Source organism: Scyliorhinus canicula, chromosome 11 (assembly GCF_902713615.1).
Source record: "Scyliorhinus canicula chromosome 11, sScyCan1.1, whole genome shotgun sequence".
Classification (NCBI taxonomy): domain Eukaryota; kingdom Metazoa; phylum Chordata; class Chondrichthyes; order Carcharhiniformes; family Scyliorhinidae; genus Scyliorhinus; species Scyliorhinus canicula.
Window position 1 is genome coordinate 154,482,373 of NC_052156.1, and position 22,381 is coordinate 154,504,753.

The window sequence follows — 22,381 nt, forward strand, 5'->3', positions numbered from 1 at the left end:
TTCCCCCTGATTCCACTTTATCTCGGACTCCTTGATGTCACCCTTGGCCAAATGTTGTCTTGATGTCAAGAGCAATCACCCTCACCTCACTTCTTGAGTTCAGCTCTTTAGCCCATGTTTGAACTAGGGAGCAGAGTGACCCTGGTGGAACCCAAACTGAGCATTAATGAGCAGGTTATCAGTGAGTAAGTACCATTTGATAGCACTGTCGATGACTCAGTTAGCTGATGAATGAGAGTAGACTGATGGGGCAGTAATTGGCTAAGTTGGATTTGTCCTGCTTTTGATGGATTCATCATACTCCAAATGGCATAAAAGATTTAGAATTTCAAAACAAGAACATTAAGCTTTTTCTGGTCTCTGCGGTTGAGCTTCCTGGTGTTTTCAACTGTGTTGTCAAACAGTTGAGATTACTGCAGGAATTGGGCACATATTTCCGGTTATGGGGGTGGCAGCTGCCGCCCCGATTTCTTCATATTGTTTTGGCTCTATTTGACCAAAGTGGTAGTTGTTATAAATATTTCCCATATACTTCACTGAAGGACTGAAAGAATGAATTTTTTACAAAGTGCAATCGTCGTTATTTTTAAAAATTTCTTTCTCTTATAAATTTAGAATACCCAAATATTTTTTTTCAATTAAGGGGAAATTTGTGGCAATCCAACTATCCTGCACATCTTTTTGGGTTGTGGAGGTGAGGCCCACGCAGACACAGGGAGAATGTGCAAACTCCACACAGACAGTGACCCGGGGCCAGGATCGAACCTGGGTCCTCGGCACCATGAGGCAGCAATGCTAACCACTGCGCCACCGTGCCGCCTGTGCAGTTATGTAGATAAATGCAGCCGATAATTGCACACATAGAATCAAGGGGCAAATGTCAAATTAGCTGAATGACCAGTTAAATCCGTTTCCGTGGTGTTGGTTGCAAGAGGACATTTGGGCCTTTCAATGAATATTTATCACTTTTTTTTTGTCATTATTTGAGTAGGCAAAGCAGTCACAGACTTCCGTAGCTTCCATAATCAGCAATTAAGTTTACGTATATTAGATCTAGGAAATTGACAAAAAAGACACTGACCTAATTTATGGGGAATAGTTTTATACGATCTTTGCTCTGAAATGAGAATAGAGGCTTGGCTTCGTTCCCAGGGATTTAAAAAACATCTATTTTATAAGGAATGTTTTCACTCAATCAAATATTGTTTTATTTTCAAAAGCCCAAGCCTCTGCATTTAAATTATGATGAAAATTATGACATACGATAAGCAAAGCATGAAATTTCCATGATGCTGTGTCTCGCTGTCTAATATGTTTAACCCCTGACTCTTTTTGTTCATCTCATTAACTGCTTTTATATTAATGCTTTTCTGAATTGGGATTCTCAAGACTGGCACCCACGAACCAGCTCTCACCATTTGCATTGCTAAACGAGCAGTTGACTGAAAGAATGTTTCCTTCATTAAGTCTGCCTCGAGAATAAGGGAGCCAGATTTAAGAGTGGGATATAAAAACCTAGAACTGGCTTTTGGATAACTGTCTCCCAAGAAATGAAATAAAATAAAATGGCATCTGAAAACGCAGCTTTTGTAAAGCCAATCATCCTGCATGCCATAGGGAGAACTGATGTATTTTGTTCATTCTTTGAATGTGGGCGTCACTGATGAGGCCAGCAATTATTCCCCGTCCTAGACAATTGAGTGGTTTGTTGAAACCGTCAGAGGACATCTGAGGGTTGATCACATTGATTTTGCTCTGGAGTCAGATGTAGGCCAGACAGGGTCATCAAGGAAGATTTCCTTCTCGGAAGGACATTACTGACAATTCGGTAATTACATGGCCACCATTACTGATACGTGTTTTCTCTTGCAGTTTTATTTATTGACTGAATCTAAATTCACCAGCTGTTCTGTTCAGATTTTAACTCATGTCTCAGGATAATTTGTCCAAGCCTCTGGATGACTCATCCAGGAACATCATAACTGTCTTCCTGCTGACCTCATTCAATTTTGGCAGCCTGTGATGGAAAGACTGAGAACAGGCCAGGAGCTGGTAAACCAGCATCTAGTTTTGCATCCATTTCCACTCTGGATTTCAAGAGACCATGCTCCCTACTTTGGGAATCCGTCTGACCTGAGTGTGGCATCTTTGAGGACTAATGCAACCAAGAGGTACAGTGGCATTTTTCTTAACCATAGGGAACTACCTTGACGACAAGCCAAAGAAGCCTGTTATTTTCAGGTGGTGCTTTTGCAAAGGGGGTCTCTGAGGGGCATTGTTTTTTTTTCTTGGGTGGGGGGGGTGGGTGCGCGGGGTGCGGGGGTTGGGTGGAGGGCCAGTGAGATACGACAACATCGGTCACAACCTGAGCAGCAAGGCCAGAGCATGGGAAATGTATTACAAGTGGGTCAGGCACTCCCCATCAATCTTGCAATTGGGTGACTTCCATAGGTTGTAGGAGCTGGTTGCCAGCATATTTATTGGTATCATACCTTCAAAGGTCTGTGGGACCCCCGGTGTCTGCCATCATTGTGGCTCCTTGAATGTAATTGTGTTTGAAGATTGAATGTCGTGGCTTAAGGGAATTGCAGTCAGTAATTCTCCTTTAGAAATCTGTTTGCGTGTATCATGGGATAGCATTAACAGATAATGAGCTAAACTCCACTGGTGCTGCACAAGAAAAATATTGAAGACTACAGAGGGAAGACAATCATTGAATTAGTATCAGTGACTTTTCAATTCAAACACATTTTTCTGAGAGCATATTTATTTTCCTTGCACAGATAAATGTTTCACAAGCTGCCACAACTGTTCCCTATCCAGAACATGGTGAATAAGTGGCTATGGTGTGTGCCGTCAGATTAGAATAATAGACCACCTACCCAAGCACGATTTGTATCCCATTTAGTGACAAAGCACTAAAGGTTTTCTGAATACCTTGGGTCGCAAAATAGTTTGATTAAATGCAAATTTGAGGTATTTGAGGCTGATCAGCGTTTACCGATATGGGTGAATCATAGAATCCAAACAGTGCAGGAGGCCATTTGGCCCATCGTGTCTGCACCAACCCTCCGAAAGCACACACTATCTAGGCCAAAATCCCCACCCTATCCGCGTGACTCCCACCTAACCGTAAGGGAAAATTTAGAGTGACTAATCCACCTAACCCGCATATCTTTGGACTGTGGGAGGAAACTAGAGCACCTGGAGGAAACCCATGTAGGCGCGGGGAGAACTTAGAAACTCCACACTGACAGTTGCACGAGGCCGGAATCGAATCCGGGTCCCTGTTGCTGAGAGACAGCAGTGCTAACTTCCATGCCACCGTGATGAAACCATCAATTGATGGTGGAAATCAAAATACTAAAATGCTAGAATTATGAAGCATGTCTGTTGCCATCTTGAAAGATAAAAAGATCAGTTACAATCTTTGTCAAAATATATATTCTGCCCTGTCTTCAAGTACTCAACTGAAGTTTAACTTTATATTTGATCAGGTGATTAGAGTTTGTAAGTTATGTTCTTTTTAATGTGGGACGGCGAGGAAAGGTCCACAGACTGAGGGAAACGACAAATCATTTAGACTTGATGTGCCCGAATTTTCTAACACTTGGTGGTTTTATGGCAATTGGGTAACTTTATTGAAATCTGCGAAATCATCCATTTATTTTTGATTAATGATTGATTTTGTAGCATTCATTCAACGCCAGTCTGATTTAGTCTCCAGGTTTGGTTGACTCCTGGATAAGCAAAAGAAAAACTGGAGCTCTTGCATGAGACTTTTAATACTGGGAGCATTTTTCAACTTCCCACACTCTAACACTAGTTGATTATTTTGTACATACGTTGAAAGTGCAGTTCCAATGTGGGTGTTCCAACTTGCCTGCTAGAATTTTATTACAGGCATTATTTTGAGGGTTTTCTTCTATCGCCAGACAACAATACGCTTGCTTGCGGCTGGATTATCCAGTGGCCAAGTGCGTGGGTGTATTATTGCACAAATTGTGGACTGTACATCTTCCAATTTAAATAAGACATATCCGGGAGTTTAACTTCTGGTTACAGTTGGATAATCAAACAAATTTGACTGCCTTCTGTATGTCTTTTCCAAAGGAAGTACCACTTTGTGTGTCAGACAAGCAGACCTACTGTGGTTATATTGCAACAATCGGAGAATTCTGTCCGCTGCACAGCATTATACAAGAAAGAAGGATATCTTGCTGTCAGGATAAAACATCAGTAACGGGATCGCTGTGAGGATACTAGAGTGGTGTGTTTCCACCATCACAAGCACCAGCGAGGAAGTCCTTGGCCTTTATACCAGGAAACATTGCGACTGGCTTGACAAAAGTTGCCAAGAGATAGAGGAGTTATTCCAAAGTAATTCCTAAGTTTCCACAGACTGGAAACTTCATCACACCTCAAGAGAAAATCCACAATCTGGTGCACGTTTGAAGGGAATGATAGCGGATCAGAACCTGAAACATGACGAACATATGACGGGTAGAAAGAACACGTGAGATCCAGCAACTCGCCAGTTTTAGCAATTTAAAGAAGGGCTTAATGGATGGTAGATGCTCTCCAAACAATCTAAACAATTGCCAAATTCCAAAATGCCTTCAGTTCCACCAGATGATGGCAAAAAATATTACCGGAGCATTTGAACCGGGGGAGTGAGATTAGGTATCTGCAGGTTAGGGACTTTGCGCGAAAGGTCTGGAGGGGGATCCCTAGGTTGCCAGGATATACCCTTCTGGAGCGACTGCTGCTCCCGGATGTGGAAGGGGAAGGAAGAATTGGTGATATATACAAGTGGCTGGAGGAGCAGGGAGGCGAGCGGGTGGTGAAGATCAAGGAGAAATGGGAAGGGGTGTTCAGAGAGGAGATCAACTGGGGAGCATGGAGTGAGGCACTGTGTAGGGTAAACTGGACCTCCTCATGTGCAAGGATGAGCTTGATACAGTTTAAGGTGGTGCATAGGGTGCATATGACTCAGGCGAGGATGAGTGGGTTCTTTCGGGGGGTAGCAGATGAGTGTGAAGGGTGTGGGCGGAGCCAGCGAATCACGCACATGTTTTGGGGTTGCGAAAAATTGGGAAGATTTTTGGCGCGAGTGTTTGCGGTTTTAGCCAGGGTAGTCGAGGAGGAGGTGGACCCAGACCCTTTGGTGGCGATATTTGGTGTTTCAGAGAAGCCGGAGCTCATGGAGAGGAGGAAGGCCGATGTCTTGGCCTTCGCCTCTTTGATTGCACGGCGGCGCATTTTGTTGGAGTGGCGGACGGCATCGCACCAGGGGTGTAGCGGCTTGGTTGGGTGACCTGTACAACTTCCTGTGATTAGAGAAGATAAAATATGAGTTATGGGGCTCTTCAGGGGATTTTTAGGTAAGGAAGGGGATGTTCGTTTGAGGGGCTGTTGGTCACAGGGGAGGGTGGGATGAAAAAGAGGAAATAATTGTGCAGACTGTATAGTTGATTGTTGGGAAGCATGTTTCCTGGGGTGTTTATTTGCTGTAACGTGTTTTGATACATGTTTGTAATAAAATACATTTTTTTTAAACTGTGAATTTCTACAACTGTTACCACACCACTATAAAAGCATTCAAAACACTTTGCTCAAAGCATCTTTAAGTTGTATTTACCATGATTTAGGTAAACAATGCAACATTTTCTTTGTTGTGCAAACTCACGATCCCACAAGCTGCAATGAAATGAATCATTTTGTCTGTTTCAGTACTCATCACTGTGGAAAGAATGTTAGCCAGAACTCTATTCCGCTAAGGAAGTTTCAGCTTCATAGTATCTTCAGTAAATGTGACTATTGTCTTTCTAATGTGGTTTTATTTGACAGTAGACAGAAAAGGAACCTTGAGATAATATGGGTGAGGAAGAACGTTCTGCCCATTCAAGCTTGCCCTTGCCAAAAAAAAACAATGGTCCATTCCTGTTCCCAACTGTTTATTGAATGATGCTAGTGTTTTTGCTTGTACAATGTTACGTTTGCTCTTCATATGAAGAACTAGTAACACTGGTCAGAATTTGCCAACTTGGGAGCTGAAGGGACCAGTAACACATCACATGGCATGTTTCTCCGCTGAGTCATGACTGAACTTGGAAAATCGCTGGACAGATGTTTTGTTTCATTTATTTTTCTTTTTTCATATGCAAACATAAAACACACAATGTAAGTACATAGGCACGAGCATCGGGTGAAGCATACAGGAGTGTAGTACTGGTCGGTAGAGAAGATTTGTGAAGAGATCATAAGAGGGTCGTTTAGGAGTCTGGTAAGAGCGGGGAAGAAGCTGCTTTTGAATCGGTTAGTGTGTGTTCTGAGACTTTTGTATCTCCTGCCCGATGGAAGAAGTTGGAAGAGTAAGTATGTCGGGTGGCGGGGGGGGGGTCTTTGATTATGCTGTCCGTTTTCCCAAGGCAGCGGGAGGTGTAGATAGAGTCGATGGATGGGAGTCGGGTTTGTCTGATGGAGTGGGTGGTGTTCACGGCTCTATGTAGTTGCTTACGGTCTTGGGGCAAGCAGTTGCCATACCAGGCTGTGCTGCAGCCAGATAGGATGCTTTCTATGGGTCATCTGTAAAAGTTGGTAAGAGTCAATGTGGACATGCCGGATTTCCTTAGTTTCCTGAGGAAGTATAGGTTGTCAGAACCTGCAGCCTTTACTGTGCCCAGTGCATGTAGCTAATAATACCACATGGAATGCGCCGAAGAAACAGATACTGAAATCTATGATGGTGATAAAACTTGATATATTTGGTAGAAACTGGCTGCAAAGATTTATCTTGGTTACAGATCCACCATATTTTTTATTTTTGAAGTGCTGATACTCATAAGTTTTAAGATGGCCTTTGATATTTATGTAGTTTTAAATGGTCACATATTTTTCTTTGCCTTCCTTGTTTTCAAACACAGACTTGAAAATGATAAACGATACGTTCATGATGAAATTAGCAAGATTCTCCAACGCGAACGAGATGCAGCAAGTGATAGTCTAATAAACACTGTATTACGGGAGAGAGCGCTGACTGAAGAGGAACGCGTGAAAGCCAAGCATGCTGTAAGTAGACTGATAACCTTAGCTTACTGACTTATCATCTGGCTTTAGAATTATATACTCTTAATTAGAAGAAAATTGCTGTCGGTGCTCATGGTCTAATTTGCTATTTCAAAAATGTGTAACATCAGATAATAGGAGCCTTCACATATTATAAAATCCATTGCACTGACTCCGTAGAAAATCTCCAGTAGTCAAGTTATGGGTGAAATTGTCAATAATTGTGGCTGCTGGTATTATTTTGGCAATATGGTGTTCATTGCTGCTGGGTCTGTGTTGGCAGACATGCTGTACTTTGCAAATTTCTCCCCTGAAAATTAGCTTGCATGCAATTTGGTAAAGTCCTGCTTCAGGGCAAACTAAAATTTTCAGGATGTTTGGTGGGTAGAATGAGCAATATTGATGATATTTTCCATCACCATTCATGACTATGTGCTAGAGAAATTGATCTGATCTGTTGGTTGCGGGATCGTATAGTCTTTCTATCACATGCTGCTTCAGTTGTTGAGTATACACATAATCCTGTGTTGTGCCAGGTTGGCACCTGTTTGTCAGTCTACTCCTGGCATGCTCTCCACACCTCCATTGAGCCAGAATTGTTCTCTCTCTGGCTTGATAATGATAGAGTGACAGGTATGCTGGGCCATGAGGTTTGCAAATTGCGGTTATATACAATTCCTTGCTGATGGCCCACAGTGCCTCATAGATGCCAGTTTTGAGCTGCTAGATCAATTACAAATCAACCCCATTTAACATGGTGGCATTGCTACACAACATGATGCATGGTTTCATAAGTGTGAAGACAGGACTTTGCCTGCACACGGATTGTGCGATGGCAACACACAACAAAGCTGTCACGGGTAAATGCACCTGTGGTGGGTAGGTTGATGAGGTCAGATAGGTTTTTCCTCCTCTTTGGTTCGCTCACCACCTGCCACAGACTCAGTGTGGCAACTATGTCCTTCGGGCTCAGTCAGCAGTGGTGCTACTGAACCACTCTTGGTGATGAGCATTGAAATTCCCCAACCAGATTGTGTTATGTGTCCCTACTAGCCTCAGTGCTTCTTGCAAGTGATGTCCAACATGGAGGAGTACTTAATTCATTAGCTGAGGGAGGGCAGGCAGTACCTGGTAATCAACAGGAGAATTCTTTCCTACGTTTGACCTGATGCCATCAGACTTCATGGAAGTCAATGTCGCTACTATGTACTGCTGTAAGCCACCTGTGGTGGACCTGGCCTGTTGGTGGAAAACAACATACTCGGGGACAGTGATAGTGTCTGAGATATTGTCTGTGAGTTATGATTTGGTGAGTATGATTATTTAAAACTTTTGCTTGACTAGTCTTTGCAACAGCTCTCCCAATTTTGACACATGCCGTAGATGTTAGGAAGGAGGATTTTCAGGGTAAACTGAGCTTAGTGTGCCATTGCCGTTCCCTGTGCCTAAGTCAATGCTGGGTTGTCCATCCAGTTTTTTTCCTTTTCAACTTTTCTGTCGCGGTTTTGTACACCTAAGTGGGTTTCCAGGCCATTTCACAGGACAGTTAAGAGTCAAGCACATAGTGTGAAACAAAAACAGAAAATACAGGACAATCTCAGCATGTCCGACACATCTCTGGAGAGAAAAGAGAGCTAACGTTTCGAGTCTGGATCACTCTTTGTCGAATGTAATCAGTTGTGATGCCCCCATCACTAAATAAGTTCCTAACATTGTATTCCTATGCTGTGGCTATTAATAGAAATTGTGAGAGTGTGGACATCAGTATGTGCCTTGGCTCTGATGACTCTATTAGCTTGAATGGCCTGTGAATACATCCAGCCCAGGATCTGAAATGACTGTTGAGGAAAATTGCTTGGTAATCGCAGGCATGCAGAGAACTACATTGTAGGGTGAGTCACTATCTTGAAGGGATGGGAAGGAGGGAAGATTGCTTTTAAGCATTTGCGAATAACTGTTCTTGACCAGAGAGACGGTAACCAAAGTGCATTGAAGAGATTGTACAGGAGGTCACCTAAAACACGGCTACCTGTGTTTCAACTTGCACCAAGTCCTGTTTCCCTACCACATTTGCCATCGCTGACCTTTATTGACTCCCAGCTAAGTCATGACCTGATCTTAAAATTCCTATTCTTGGTTTCAAATCCCTTCCTGGCTTTATCTTTTTCTTTGTAATCTCCTCCAACCCACATCCCTCCCAAGATACCTGCGTTCCTCTAATTCTTGTCCCTTTAGCACCTGATTTAATTGCTCCATCGGTGGTGGCTATGCCTTGAAGTACCTCTGCCCAAAATTCTGGAATACCCTTTCTATACCTCTCTTCCTCTGTTCCTCTCTTACCTCCTTTAAAACGTTCCTTAAACTTTTGATCATCTTACCTAATTTCTCCTCATGTGGGTTCATGTCAGATTTTGTTTCATGATGTTCCCATAAAGTACTTTGGTACATTTGTTTGTTACATTAAAGGCGCAGTATAAATACAAATGTCATCATTGTTCCACATTTGTTAGTTACTGTGCTACCATATCCTTTGTCTTATAGTCATCCTATTTCATCACAACACGGTTTCTAACCAGCCGAACTGAAGCATACATTGTGTCTGACTTGACATCAAAGCAGTAGCATTGGCAAAAGTCATTATGGAATCTACAGCCATCATTTCTAAATAATGCCTTTCAAGGTTTTTATTTAAACCCGGCTGTGAAAGAAGCATTTCCTCAGTAAATATCAGAGTATGTTCAGAGACATCTTCAGACCAGTCACTGGTCCAGTGTTGGATTCACTGTCACCAAGTCAGTTGTTATTTTAAACCCTATCATCAAATGTTTTTTTCACTTGCCCCTCCTTCCCCAACAACGTTCCCAGGAATTATGAGTAACGAGTTGGGATAATCCATAATGATCTTTCCGTGAAGAATTGATCTATTTTATCCTTCAGAGGTTTATGTAAAACACCATTAGCTTGTTTTATCCTGTCAGAAAAAACTGATTTATTAAAATCATCTAGCTATTTGTATGCTTCAAGAATTTTATTGTAAGTGTATGTGATGCATACAATGTTGTGAATCTCTTTTTTTTTAAATATGTGCATATCTTGTGAATTCAATATTGAGTGACTTCTGATATTTGGCATTTCCACCTTCAGGCTATTTTCTGTGTTGGTTTCAGACAGCTATTAACTTTGCCACTCTGACCTGCCAATAGCTCCCTTTGTAGAAAGTAATTCCTGAAGTGATTGGTAGCTGACATCATTCACCACCACCCCCCTCTTAAAAACACACACTTAAATATAATTGTGCTTTTTTTTTTGGTCAATTCTTTAGCTCTTCGTCTTGTTGATTGTACTTGAGGGGTCAACTCACACAGTTCAAAACACCAGCAAGCTTGAAAAGAGTAGGGCAGAAGGCCAACTAAATCAGAAAGCAGTGGTTAAATAATACCAAGTTTGTATGACTGACTGAGGGCATTCACATTTGAATGATTGATTAGGCAGATTGTGTGTAAAGCAGGCCAGGTACACAGTGGAACCAATTCTCTCTTGCGTTAGGCTAGCTTGCCAAATTTGTCGATCACAGCTTTAATTTCTCCGATTAACGTTTTAAAAGAAGAATAAATACTATTGTTGAATTCTATGCCAGTGCTGTACTTCTGTAAAAATGATTTTAAGTATCATTGCCTAACTTAGGGCAGCATGGTGGCGCAGTGGTTAGCACTGCTACCTCATGGCGGCGAGGACCCGGGTTATATCTCGGCCTTGGGTCACTGTCCATGTGAAGTTTGCACATTCTCCCTGTGTTTGCGTTGGCCTGACTCCCACAACATAAAGATGTGCAGGGTAGGAGGATTGGCCACGTTAAATTGCCTCTTAATTAGATTTTATTTTTAAAGTATCATTGCCGCATTTCATATAAGAGATGTCACAGTGGTTGCTGAACAGAATTTGAAAAGTTGTATGGTAACGGATAAAGCAAGAAAGAAAATCCAAAGATTTTCACTGCCACATGCAAAACATTCTAGTTAAGTTGAACTTTTGCCAGAAAATTAGCAATTTCCCAGCAAATGTAGGGCCTTTTCATAAGCCATATTGTATTGACATAGCATCACTTGAGTCCCAATAAATGGTGAATAAAGTCAGCACCAAACAAAAATCCATATTCAGGAAAATGCAGAATACCGTTTAACACAACCTCGGTGTAATGATCCTATATTTTCAGGTGGACTAGCTGCTCCAGTGATTTGTTGAAATGAACTGTCATTAAATCATTGCAAGTTGGAAAATAGCTTTATTGAGCTGCTGAAGTTTCAAGCTGACTTCTTTCAAAAACTAATTGAATGCAGGGTTGTCATCTCATAATGAAACTGAATTGTAGCTGCACATGCATACTGGGAGTCTTGTAAAACGTGTTTTTGGGCTGTATCAAGTGCATTGAGCAATAATAGGGGATGAGAAGCATTGAGGCTGAAGGTGCATGGGCTTCTCTCACTCAGCCTTCATAATTTAATGTGACGAATGTCGAGATTTCTGATCTATTGTATTTTATGTATTTGGTGCAGTAAGGGTTAAAAGCCCGGGTCAGTGTGTGAATGACTGCTGCAGTAGTATTTTTAAATTTCTGATTTAAAAGGTAACTAGGTTTTTGGGGGCCAGGGATGCAATTAAAGCGTTGTAAAAGCTTGGTCTAATGGATTTGTACTGGGAATAAAATGGTTCCCTGTGGGATATTTAATTAGAGACATTGTGCTTCAGCTTGGTAAGATGGATGTAACTCATGGGAGGGGCTAGAGTATCGGGGATTTTGCAGACGAGAAGGCATTTCAGTTGGGAGTTGAAAGTCAAACCATGAAGACAGTTTCTGAATACTTTAGCGAGAGATCCTGCATTGTACTGACGGGAATCGGGTCTATCTCTCAACAAAAGTCTCAAAGAACATCTCTTGAGCAAGTATGCCCGGATTAACTAACTGCATTTAAAAGTGGATTGAGAGCTGAGATGGTTTTACTGTTTGAGGGGGATGAAGGTAGCAGGTAAGGGTGTCACTGTATTGATTAGCATTTTTTCAGGGGTGATTTTAAGTTTTTTTTCTTGTGTGATGATCAAGATATTTTAATACTGTGTTAGTAGTAAAGTTTGTTTCAATATACCACATCCCTATTTTGCGTGAAATCAATCCTGGAATGAGGTATCCTCTCCTCACAATCTTCCAAAATTTAAATGAAATATTGGGGTTTTTGTCCAGTATCCTAGCAACTGTTGGGGTCTAGTCCAGAATTTTAAAAGAATCTTGGTTTGAAAGGTTGGGTGCCAGGGGTGCAATTAAAGCATCACAGAAAGCTGGGGTTAATGGAATGTTCTGATCAAGGAGATTCCCTGTGGAGTTAATTAGATTTCAGCTTGATAAAGTGATGGCTTCACCTGGTAATGACCAGGTATCAGGCATTTTGCAGCAAAAAACGGTTCCGTTATGAGCTGAATGAAGCTGTGACCAGAAGGCAAGCAGTTTGCTCTTACTGCAGTTCAGTTAAAATAGATTAACAGTCTTTAAAGCAATGCAGACTCGTCGGTGAACAAGGGGAGCTGAAACAACAGCTGAAGAAATATGGCCAGGGTTTCTGCATGGTTCTGACAGGCGTCAGATCATTTATTTAAAGCTGTGCCAAAGATATTTCTTTCACAAAGAACATCTCGATAAAGCAGGTATTCCTAAGTGCCAATGATTGAACAGTGGATTGAAAGCTGAGCTAGCTTTTTCCTTGTTGTTTATGTCGAATAAAGATAGCATTGGTATTGTGTTCATTGTATTGAGTGGTATTGTTTAAGGGGTAATTGTAAGCTGTTTTCTCATGTGATAAACATATTTAATAATAATCGCTTATTGTCACAAGCAAGAAAAGCTTCTAGTCGCCACATTCCAGCTTCTGTTCGGAGAGGCCGGGGCAGGAATTGAACCCAGCGGTGCTGACCTTGTTCTGCATTACAAGCCAGCTGTTTAGCCCACTGTGCTAAACCAGCTGTTGGTAATAAAGTTTGTTTTAATATACCATATCCCAATTTTGCGTGTAATCACCCCTGGAGAGAGGTATCCTTTCCTCACAGTCTTACGAAATTCTAATACAATATTACAATTTCTGTCCAGAATGCAAGCCACTTTTGGGATCTGGTCCACAACCGTAATATTTGTCAGAACATCAGTGGAAATGTTGGATGTTTAGTCAAGCAGAGGAGATAATTAAGCTGGGAGGAGGAGATTATACCAAAATGATGCATGGGGTTGAGAGACTTTAGTAATAATAGTAATCTTTATTAGTGTCACAAGTAGGCTTGCATTAATACTGCAGTGAAGTTACTGTGAAAATCCCCTAGTCACCACACACCGGCGCCTGTTTGGGCACACTGAGGGAGAATTCATAATGTCCAATTCACCTAACAAACACGTCTTTTCGGTATTTGCGGAAGGAAACCGGAGCACCCGGTGGAAACCCATGCAGACACAGGGAGAACGTGCAGAGACAGTGATCCAAGCCAGGAATTGAAACCGGGTCCATGGTGCTGTGAAGCGACAGTACTAGCCACTGTGCTACTGTGCCGCCCATGTGAAGTTTGACGTTTGTTCTCTTTAGATTAGAGAAAAGCGAGGGCAAATTTAACACTGGTTTTCAAAATGATCAAGGATCTTGATAGAATAAAAAATAACTTGTTTCCTCTGATATGTGGACTAAGGGGACAGATTCAAGATAAATGACAAAAACTGAGGAGAGGTGAGAAATTTGTTATGAGTCGAGTTGTTGGGACCTGGAATATATTACCCGAGGGGGTGGTGGAAGCAGATTCAGTGGTAGCTTTCAAAGGAAATTTGTAAAGGAAAATATTGTAGGGCTTTGGGGAAGAAGTACTATAATGAGATTAATTCCTAAAAATTCCTCTTCCTCTGAACCAGCACAGGCATGAAGAACCGAATGGCTGCTTTTGTGCTGTGATTCTGTGAAAACCTTATGGTTATGAAGAGAATTGTATCTCCTACTGGAAAGCCGTAAGTTATTGCCAGACAAGTTGCCTGATAACATACAAGGGCAAAAGTGTGCCACAACCTCAATTAGCTGCAAGGGCAGTCAAGAACAAATGGACATTGTTCAGTGAAAAGCCAAACTCAATGCCAGTGCCCAATTTCACCTGTCGTTCACAATGTTGCGTTGAATATATCTTCATTGTAGATCTGTGCAAAAGGCTACAATAATGCATAAACATAAGGGTGCCGTTAATTACCATGGCAACACAGATGCATAACCAGCACTGAAGTACAGTCATAGTTAAATCAAATGGATCTCTTTGGTTTGACAATTTAATACAAAAGTATTTGTCTCTCCTTTGTGGTATTTGTTTCAGTGTTGCCTTTCATATGATTCTAATTTAATCTATTAGCTTCTAAATCAATTGTTATTAATCTTGATAAAATTGCTATCTGCGCTCATGCTTAAACTGATGTGATAAAAGGTTCTAAATTTCTATCACTTACACAGAGAATTAACTTGGCTCAGGCACAAAATTGAAGCTTATTTCAAGAGAACCGGTTGAAAATGTTGTGCTGTGTAATGATAGCATGCCAATGCACTGATGGCTCATCGTCACATTTTTCAATCGAGTTAAATGCTTTTGCATCAGTAAAGTAAAAGAATATGGAGACCAGACAATTGAAGATCAATAGTTTGTGTACAGCTGACCACAGGTAAACAGTTCCCTGACGCCAGTATCAAAGCCCCATGCCCTGCATCACATACAATCCATACAGTGCAGAAGGTGGCCATTCAACCCATCAATCCTTCACCGACCCTCCGAAAGAGAACCCTACCTACCCCTGTTTGCCCACTCTCTCTCGTAACCCCACCTAACTTTCACACCTTTGGACAACAGGAGGAAATCAGAGGAAACTCAGGCAGGCAAGGGGAGTACATGCAAACGCCACACAGATAGTCTCCCAAGGCCGGAATGGAAACAGGGTCCATGGTGCTGTGAGGCAGCAGTGCTAACTACTCTACTACTCTGACTGACTGTGCAGCATTGTTTCTTCCACACCTTTCTGAAAATGAAATGAAAATCGCTGATTGTCACAAGTCGGCTTCAATGAAGTTACTGCGAAAAGCCCCTAGTCGCCACATTCCGGCGCCTGTTCGGGGAGGCTGGTACAGGAATTGAACCGTGCTGCTGGCCTGCCTTGGTCTGCTTTAGGAAGCGATTTAGCCCAGTGTGCTAAACCAGCTCCACCTTTCAGTACTTCATCCAGATCGCAATTCTTAACATATGTATTGTCAACTACTTCTGGTAGCCTAGTAATGTACCACATGCAGCAAACATGCATTGATCAATTCAAGGTCTACTTAAAAAGAAATCATTCTTAACTGGTCAGTCCACAACTAAATCTTATTACAAGACAAATAGCACATTTTTGTTGAATGATTTTTGAACACTGAATCACTGAACAGGTAATAACAGAACTGTGGTGCAAATGAACAGATGAGCTAATGTATTCTATTTTGGTGGGTATCTTGGTCCTAACTAGTTCAAACAAGTTCTGCCACAGTGTAGCATGAAAACCCCAAACTGTAACTTGGAAACAAAATATACTCTTACGTTGTATATTTTTGGCTCAATTTCCCTGAATTTTCTGCAAAGGTTTAATCCTCATGTACATTATTGCACATTTTTAATATTTGTAACATGGTTCAAGGATTTTTTTTTTTTAATGTTAGCGTTCTTGGTGCTGGTGAAATGGGACGTTTTCTCATTTTTAGTATCTCGTGTCAGGCACCCCCAGGTCAGTTAAATAGCACTTACATATACAGTAAAGTATCCAGCCAGTGGTCTGTTATGTGCGTTGCCATTGTTACAATTAGTGGACAGAGAGGACTTTGAACCTATGGCTTGATTTGAATCCATGTACCAGAGACCAGTGTTTTGCCCATTGCTGCATTACCCAGTCTCCAGTAAGATGCGATTTTCTTGACACATCTGGTCATTATGATTTTTAGGTGGTAAGTAAAATACATCTGAGACATTGAAATAAAAACAGAAAATTCTGTATAGACCCATGAGGTCTGGTAGCATCTATGGAGAGAGGAACAGAGTTAAGGTTTTGAGTCCTGTTCAGAGCTGAAGAAGGGCAGTAATATGATGGATCATACATTTAGAGAGTGTGGTAGAGAGATTTAGCAGAATAGAAGGTTAGGATAGGTGAGAGCTCAGGAGAGATTGACGAAGATGTCCTGGACATGAGACAAATTACTTCACATCAGGATTGCATATGACAGCAGAGTTGTATCTCCACATGGATGCAAAAACATGAGAGAGTCTCCATTCAGTCTATGTTTTTCTTAAAAGTCAAATTTCTGTTTGTTTATATACTTCATTGCCTGCCATTGCCCAAGATTTGTAATTTGAGAGTAAGATTTCTACCTTCACCCTCTCCATATTCAGATTAATAGACTTTTATCCTTTGCATTTAAGTTAATCTTCATCATTCAAGTGAGTAATCTCAGCAATTCAACCTGTCACCTGTAATATAGCAAGCCTTTAACATTTGCTTAATGGCACAAAAGTCACTCAGTCCTCGGCTTCTGTGGAGGAGAATAAAAAATACATTTATCGGTGGCACAAAGGAATCCAATTGTATGGAAGGACAAACCTAGATGAAAGGGAAAAATACAAACAAACCCAGAAACTTTGAGGGAAGTGTATTGTTGATCAAAGAATACAGTTTATCTCCTCCACTGAGACTGATCAAATTCTTTTGATGAATTGAGATATAATGGAGTAGGACATTCAGCCCGTCGAGCCTGCTCTGCCATTTAGCAGCAAAATACTTTTCACTGTACCTTGGTACACCTGACAAACAAATCCAATCCAAAATGATCATGACGGATCAGATGCTTCAATGACTTTTCCACCCACTATCCCTGTAATCCTTCACGTTATTGTTAATCAGAAATTGATCAATCTCTGCTATAAGCATACACAATGGCTGAGCTTCCCTCTGGGGTAGGGAATTCCAAAGATTCGCAACTCTCTGTGTAAGGAAATTTCTCCTCGGTCCCGAGTGTTTGGAAATCATGGCCCCCCACCCTCCGCTGGTTCTAGACTCTCCAGCTAAGGGAAACATCTCACCTGCATCTACCCTGCCTATCCCTTTAAGTATTTTGTCGGATTCAAAGAGATCACATTTCATTCTTTGAAACCCTAGAAAATACAGGCCTAGTTTGCCCAATCTCACTTCATAAGACAGTTCCAGCATCCCAAGAACAAGTTTGGTGAATCTACATTGCGCTCCCTCTATGGCAATAATGCCCTTACTGAGGTAAGGGGAGCATAACTGCACCTAGTACTCCAGGTGCAGTCTAACCAAGGTTCCGTTCAAATGAAGCAAGACCTCACTACCACTGTACTCCAATCCTTGCAATAAAGGTGAACATTCCATGTGTCTTCCTAATAGCTTGCTGCACCTACATGCTGGCCCTCAGTGACTTACAGACAGGAACATCCACGTCCCTTTGTCAACCTACACCTGATAATTGCTTCCCATTTAGGAAATACTCTGCACATCTGTTCTGTTTATCAAAATGGATTACCTCACATTTTTCCACATTATGTTCCATCGCCATGTTCTTGCCCACTCGCTAAGTCTGTCGAAATCCTCCTGCAGCCCCTGTACATGTTCCTCACAACACACATTCCCGCTCAGCTTTCATCCGTGAACTTGGAAATACTACGTTTGGTCCGCACATCCAAATCATTGACATATATTTAGAACAACAAGGGCCCAAGTACTGATGCTTGCAATACCCCACGCCAGCACGCAAGTGACTGGTTTATTTCTTTTAGACCATTAATTAATTTAAAAAGATGATGATGTACCACACTGTGAATCATCCTTGAAAATTTACGATCCCAGACAGTGGCTAGGATACTGGACCAAAACCCCAATATTTCAGTTTATTTGAATGACTGTGCAGAAGAAATGATTTGCTCTAGGAGTGATTGCATGAAGGACTTGGTTATTTTTAAAACTAAACTTTATTGTAACTACAATTCCCCATGTAAATTCACAAAAAGTGAAATCACGAACAGTGAACTTGTACATTCGAGGAGATGATACATGCACAGTGCATGTTTTCTACATGGGAAAGGTGAGAATTTAACAGTTTAACATGAGAGTCTAAATTGTGAATGAGCCAAGCAAAATACAACCAGCTCCTGTCACTTGCAACCCCCTCCACCACAAATTTGTTGACGCGCATGAATGCGTATGTACACCAAGTCATTGTTCATGGCTACAAAAGCTGGCTCGTCCACAATTTAGACTCTCATGTTAAATTCTCACCTTTGCCACGTAGAAAATGTGTACTGCACATGCTTCTTCTCTGGGCATGCGCAAGTTCACTGTTGATGTTGGTGGAGGAATGAATTCCTTGGAAATTAATTGTAAGAAAGATATTGAATGCACAGTACTACATGGTGTGGATGTATGAAGTTGAGATCTAAGGAAAAGCTGTTGGTTACAATGCTTTTCACATTTGCAAGCCATTGTTTATGTGCTAAATTTTCAAATCTTACCATTGAATATTGTGATTATGCAACCTTTCAAGCACTTCGAACTAAATGGTTTTAAGTATGGCTTCATTACAGTGCTGCAGGACAAATAACATGATGAGACAGAGAAAAAAGAAGCGTGGTTCCCAAAGGAGAAGGCTTGTTTACAACCTATTTATTACATACCTCATTTGGCCCATACATCATTTTAATAGAAAATTATTTAGATAATTTTGAAATTGGTCGAGCACACAAGGTCAGGCACACTATTGTTTCAGAAAGTGTAGCCTGAGGGTTATTATGCATTTCTGCAGCTTTCTACAATGAGGAATTAATTATCAGTATTGTGATGAAGAATGTTATCCTTTGATTGGATTTAATGTTAATTTGCATCAGTATTTTTTCTTTTAGTGACCATTTTCTCTCCCAAAGCACTTGGTTCCCCTTAGGAACAGTGCCTAGGCACCAAGCAGCCTGTTCTTGAATAGTCATTCTCATATTTTAAAGTAGACTGTGTCAACAAGCTTGGACTGTGGCAAGCATTCGAGCTGAGCATACAAACACTGTTCCAGGAAGGATCATAGGAGGAAGTTGAAGAGTGGGAACTGAGCCTGAAATTCTCAGCCCCAATGTCACCTGGCTGAAAGGAACACAGGCAGATCAATTGCCTTTCAGTCAGAAATGTTTGGCGATGCTATCACAAGGGGCACTTCAAAGAATTGGTAATAATAAAATAAAAATATACTGACTTTATTTCCTATTGGTCATTACATCAGAGATCCTTACTCATAGAAAATACTCTCTGCACTCTGTATTGAAAGTCCTTCAGATGGCAAAAGATCACGAATGGCTGTAATAAAAACATAAAATGCTGGATAAACTCAGCAGGTCTGACAGCATCTGTGGAGAGAAAGAGTTAACGTTTCAGATCTAAATGGTCCTTCTACAATTCTGTTGATGCTGTTAGACCTCCTGAGTTTATCCAGCATCTCTGTTTTTATTTCTGATTTCCAGCATCCACAGTATTTTGCTTTTATCATGAATGGGTAACCTGCCTGCTTAACTGGGCACAAATATTTTGCAAAAGCAAGTTTGCCCTGATAATAGAAGCATTCCTCCACCAAGAGAATAGGCTGTTAGCTCCAGGCATTATGCAATTTTGGAGGTATGGCAGGTAGATGGGATTGACTGTCAAAAGTCAACATTTTAGACCTCACAGCTTTTTTCTCCTAAAACCTCAACTCTTTTTTACATGACAGCTGTTGTTTGAACCTCAACATGTACTTGGAGCTAATATTGAGAGTCGTGATTATCAGGATCCCAGATGAGAACCCAGCTGTTCGCAACATATAACACTGACTAATAGGTATCTTTGATATTAAAACAAACTTTAAACACATAATCAATCACATTCGCAACAAAGTAATAGCTTTACAGTTAACAGTTAAAAGAATTCTTAAATAAAAGGAAAAACTTTAACTTTAACTCCCTCTAAGTGCAACTGTATATATCCAATTAAACAAACCAATATTGTTCAAAGACCACTTATAAATAAAGTTAACAATCGGGTTTACTTTTCTCTGTGTCAAGACCTTGGAGAGAACTTTTCAGGAGCGAACTCAAGACACTTCTGTTCAATTTAAATCCATAGACAGATTCCTTCCTTTAATTACATCATCTCTGCCCTAAATGAAGATATTATCCTGTCTCCTCCCACAAGGTGTACCATGACCTGGTTATCCACTTTTGTTTATTCTGTCACTGTCATTTTATCACTGGTACATCCAGCATTTGTTGCCCGTCTCTAGTTGCCTATGAACTGACTTGACTTGCTAGGCCATTTTTAGAGGGCAGTTTAAGAATCATCTTCAGTGCTATGAATCTGGAGTCACATGCAGGCCAGGTTGGGTAAGGATAGCAGATTTCCTTCCCTAAAACAGGTGTTTTCAAACGCAGGATTGCGACCCACAGGTTTCGGAAGAGACGCAGCGTTCGATCGCGGGAGAAATGTCCAATGGCCGCGACCTGCTTTCAAAAATGTCGGCCGCAACAGACTTTTAAGATTGCCAGCCATCCCGTGCTGGATCGGACATTGTGCAGGCCCGGAGTCCATCAGGGTGGACCACCTCCTCCTGACGTCAGGGCCAGTTTTTTTCAGCAAACAATGGAGTCCTCTCAACAGAAGCAACAGCAGAGAGCAGGTCACAGGCCCTGTACGCTGATGTCACATGTTCTGGGCACGAGAGCGATTCTTCCATTTTGCCGCTGCTGACTGTACAAGTGTGAATTTCTGGACCTCTGGTGCGCAACCCATGAAGACGAAGCTAAAAACAGGAACAAAGCAGCATAAAGATGATTAGTTGTGGTATGGGTTATTAATTCTTCCACTGAAAATCAGGACTCAAAGTTCATGTGTGTTATATGCAGGAAAGCACTGGCAAATGAAAGTGTAAAACCTTCAAACGTTCAAAGGCATTTAAAGATTAAACATGGCGAGTTCGAAGACCAAGCAGGCTCACCTGTCACATCAAAGGTAAGTGAAAATAGTGGGTCGCGAAGGTCATCTGGCGTGGGTCCAGAAAGATGGCTGCTTGGTAAAAATGGGTCCCGGGCTAAAAGGTTTGAAAAACGCTGCCCGAAAACATGTTAATGAACAAGGTAGGTTTTTATAATGATGGATGATAGTTTCATGGTCACCATTTTTGAGACTAGCTTTCGATTCCAGATTTTAAAAATTAATTGATAGGACTTGAACCCATGTCCCCAAAGCAGTCGTCACAAAATTCATTAGTTAATGGCACAAATAGAGACAATAGGATATGATTTGGTGGTGATAACTGAGGCATGGTTACAAGGAGACCAGGTCTAGTAATTGAATATCCAGGGGGACTCAGTATTTCGGAAAGGTGGACTGTAAATCCCTTATTCAAAAAGGGAGGGAGGAAGAATGTAGGAAATGACAGACCAGTTAGTTTGGTAACAGTTGTTGGGAAATTGTTAGAAACCATTGTTAAGGAAGTAATATCAGGACTTTTTGGAAAGACCAAAAGCAATCCATCAGAGTCCGCTTGTTTTTATGAAGGGTAAATCATGTTTGACTAATTTGCTATAGTTCTTCGAAGATATAACAAGCCAAGTAGATAATGGAGTTCTTGTAGATGTAGTATATCCGGACTTCTGGAAGGCATTTGATAAGGTGCCACGCAGAAAGTTGATGCACAAGGTTAGATCACATGAGGTTAGGGGTAATTTATTAGCTTGGATGGAAGATTAGCTGATGAACAGAAGACAGTCAGGATAAGTGGTCTTTTTCTGGATGGCAAGATGCAACAAATGGGGTGCTACAGTGTTCGGTCCTTGGAGCCCCAACTATTTACAATCTGTATTAATGACTTGGATCCGGGGTAGAGGATTCTAAAACCAAATCTACAGATGACACTAAAATAGGTGGAACAGTCAGTTGCAATGAGGAAATAAGAACCTTACAAATGGATTGACATGGGTTAAGTGCGTGAACCAAAATGTGGCAGATAGAGGTTAATGTGGCTAAGTGTGATGTCATCCATTTTGGTTGGAAAAATGGAAAGGCAGCTTATTATCTAAATGAGGAGAGACTTCGGAGTGCTCCAGTGCAGAGGGATCTGGGTGTCCTTGTGCACAAGTCGCAAAAACTAGCATGCAGAGTACAGCAGGTAATAAAAAAAAGCAAATGAAATGTTTGCATTTATAGCTAAAGGAA

The 22,381-nt window shown here is 41.3% G+C and overlaps 1 protein-coding gene across 2 annotated transcripts in view; it reads left to right on the top strand.

The window, feature by feature from the left end:
• Positions 1 to 22,381, top strand: part of chchd3a (coiled-coil-helix-coiled-coil-helix domain containing 3a) — a 320,225-nt gene that overhangs the window by 128,965 nt on the left and 168,879 nt on the right. For both annotated transcript variants that reach the window (XM_038811813.1, XM_038811814.1), the window contains exon 4: positions 6,927 to 7,071. In XM_038811813.1, the coding sequence (XP_038667741.1) occupies positions 6,927 to 7,071 (145 nt within the window). The remainder of the gene's footprint in view (positions 1 to 6,926; positions 7,072 to 22,381) is intronic.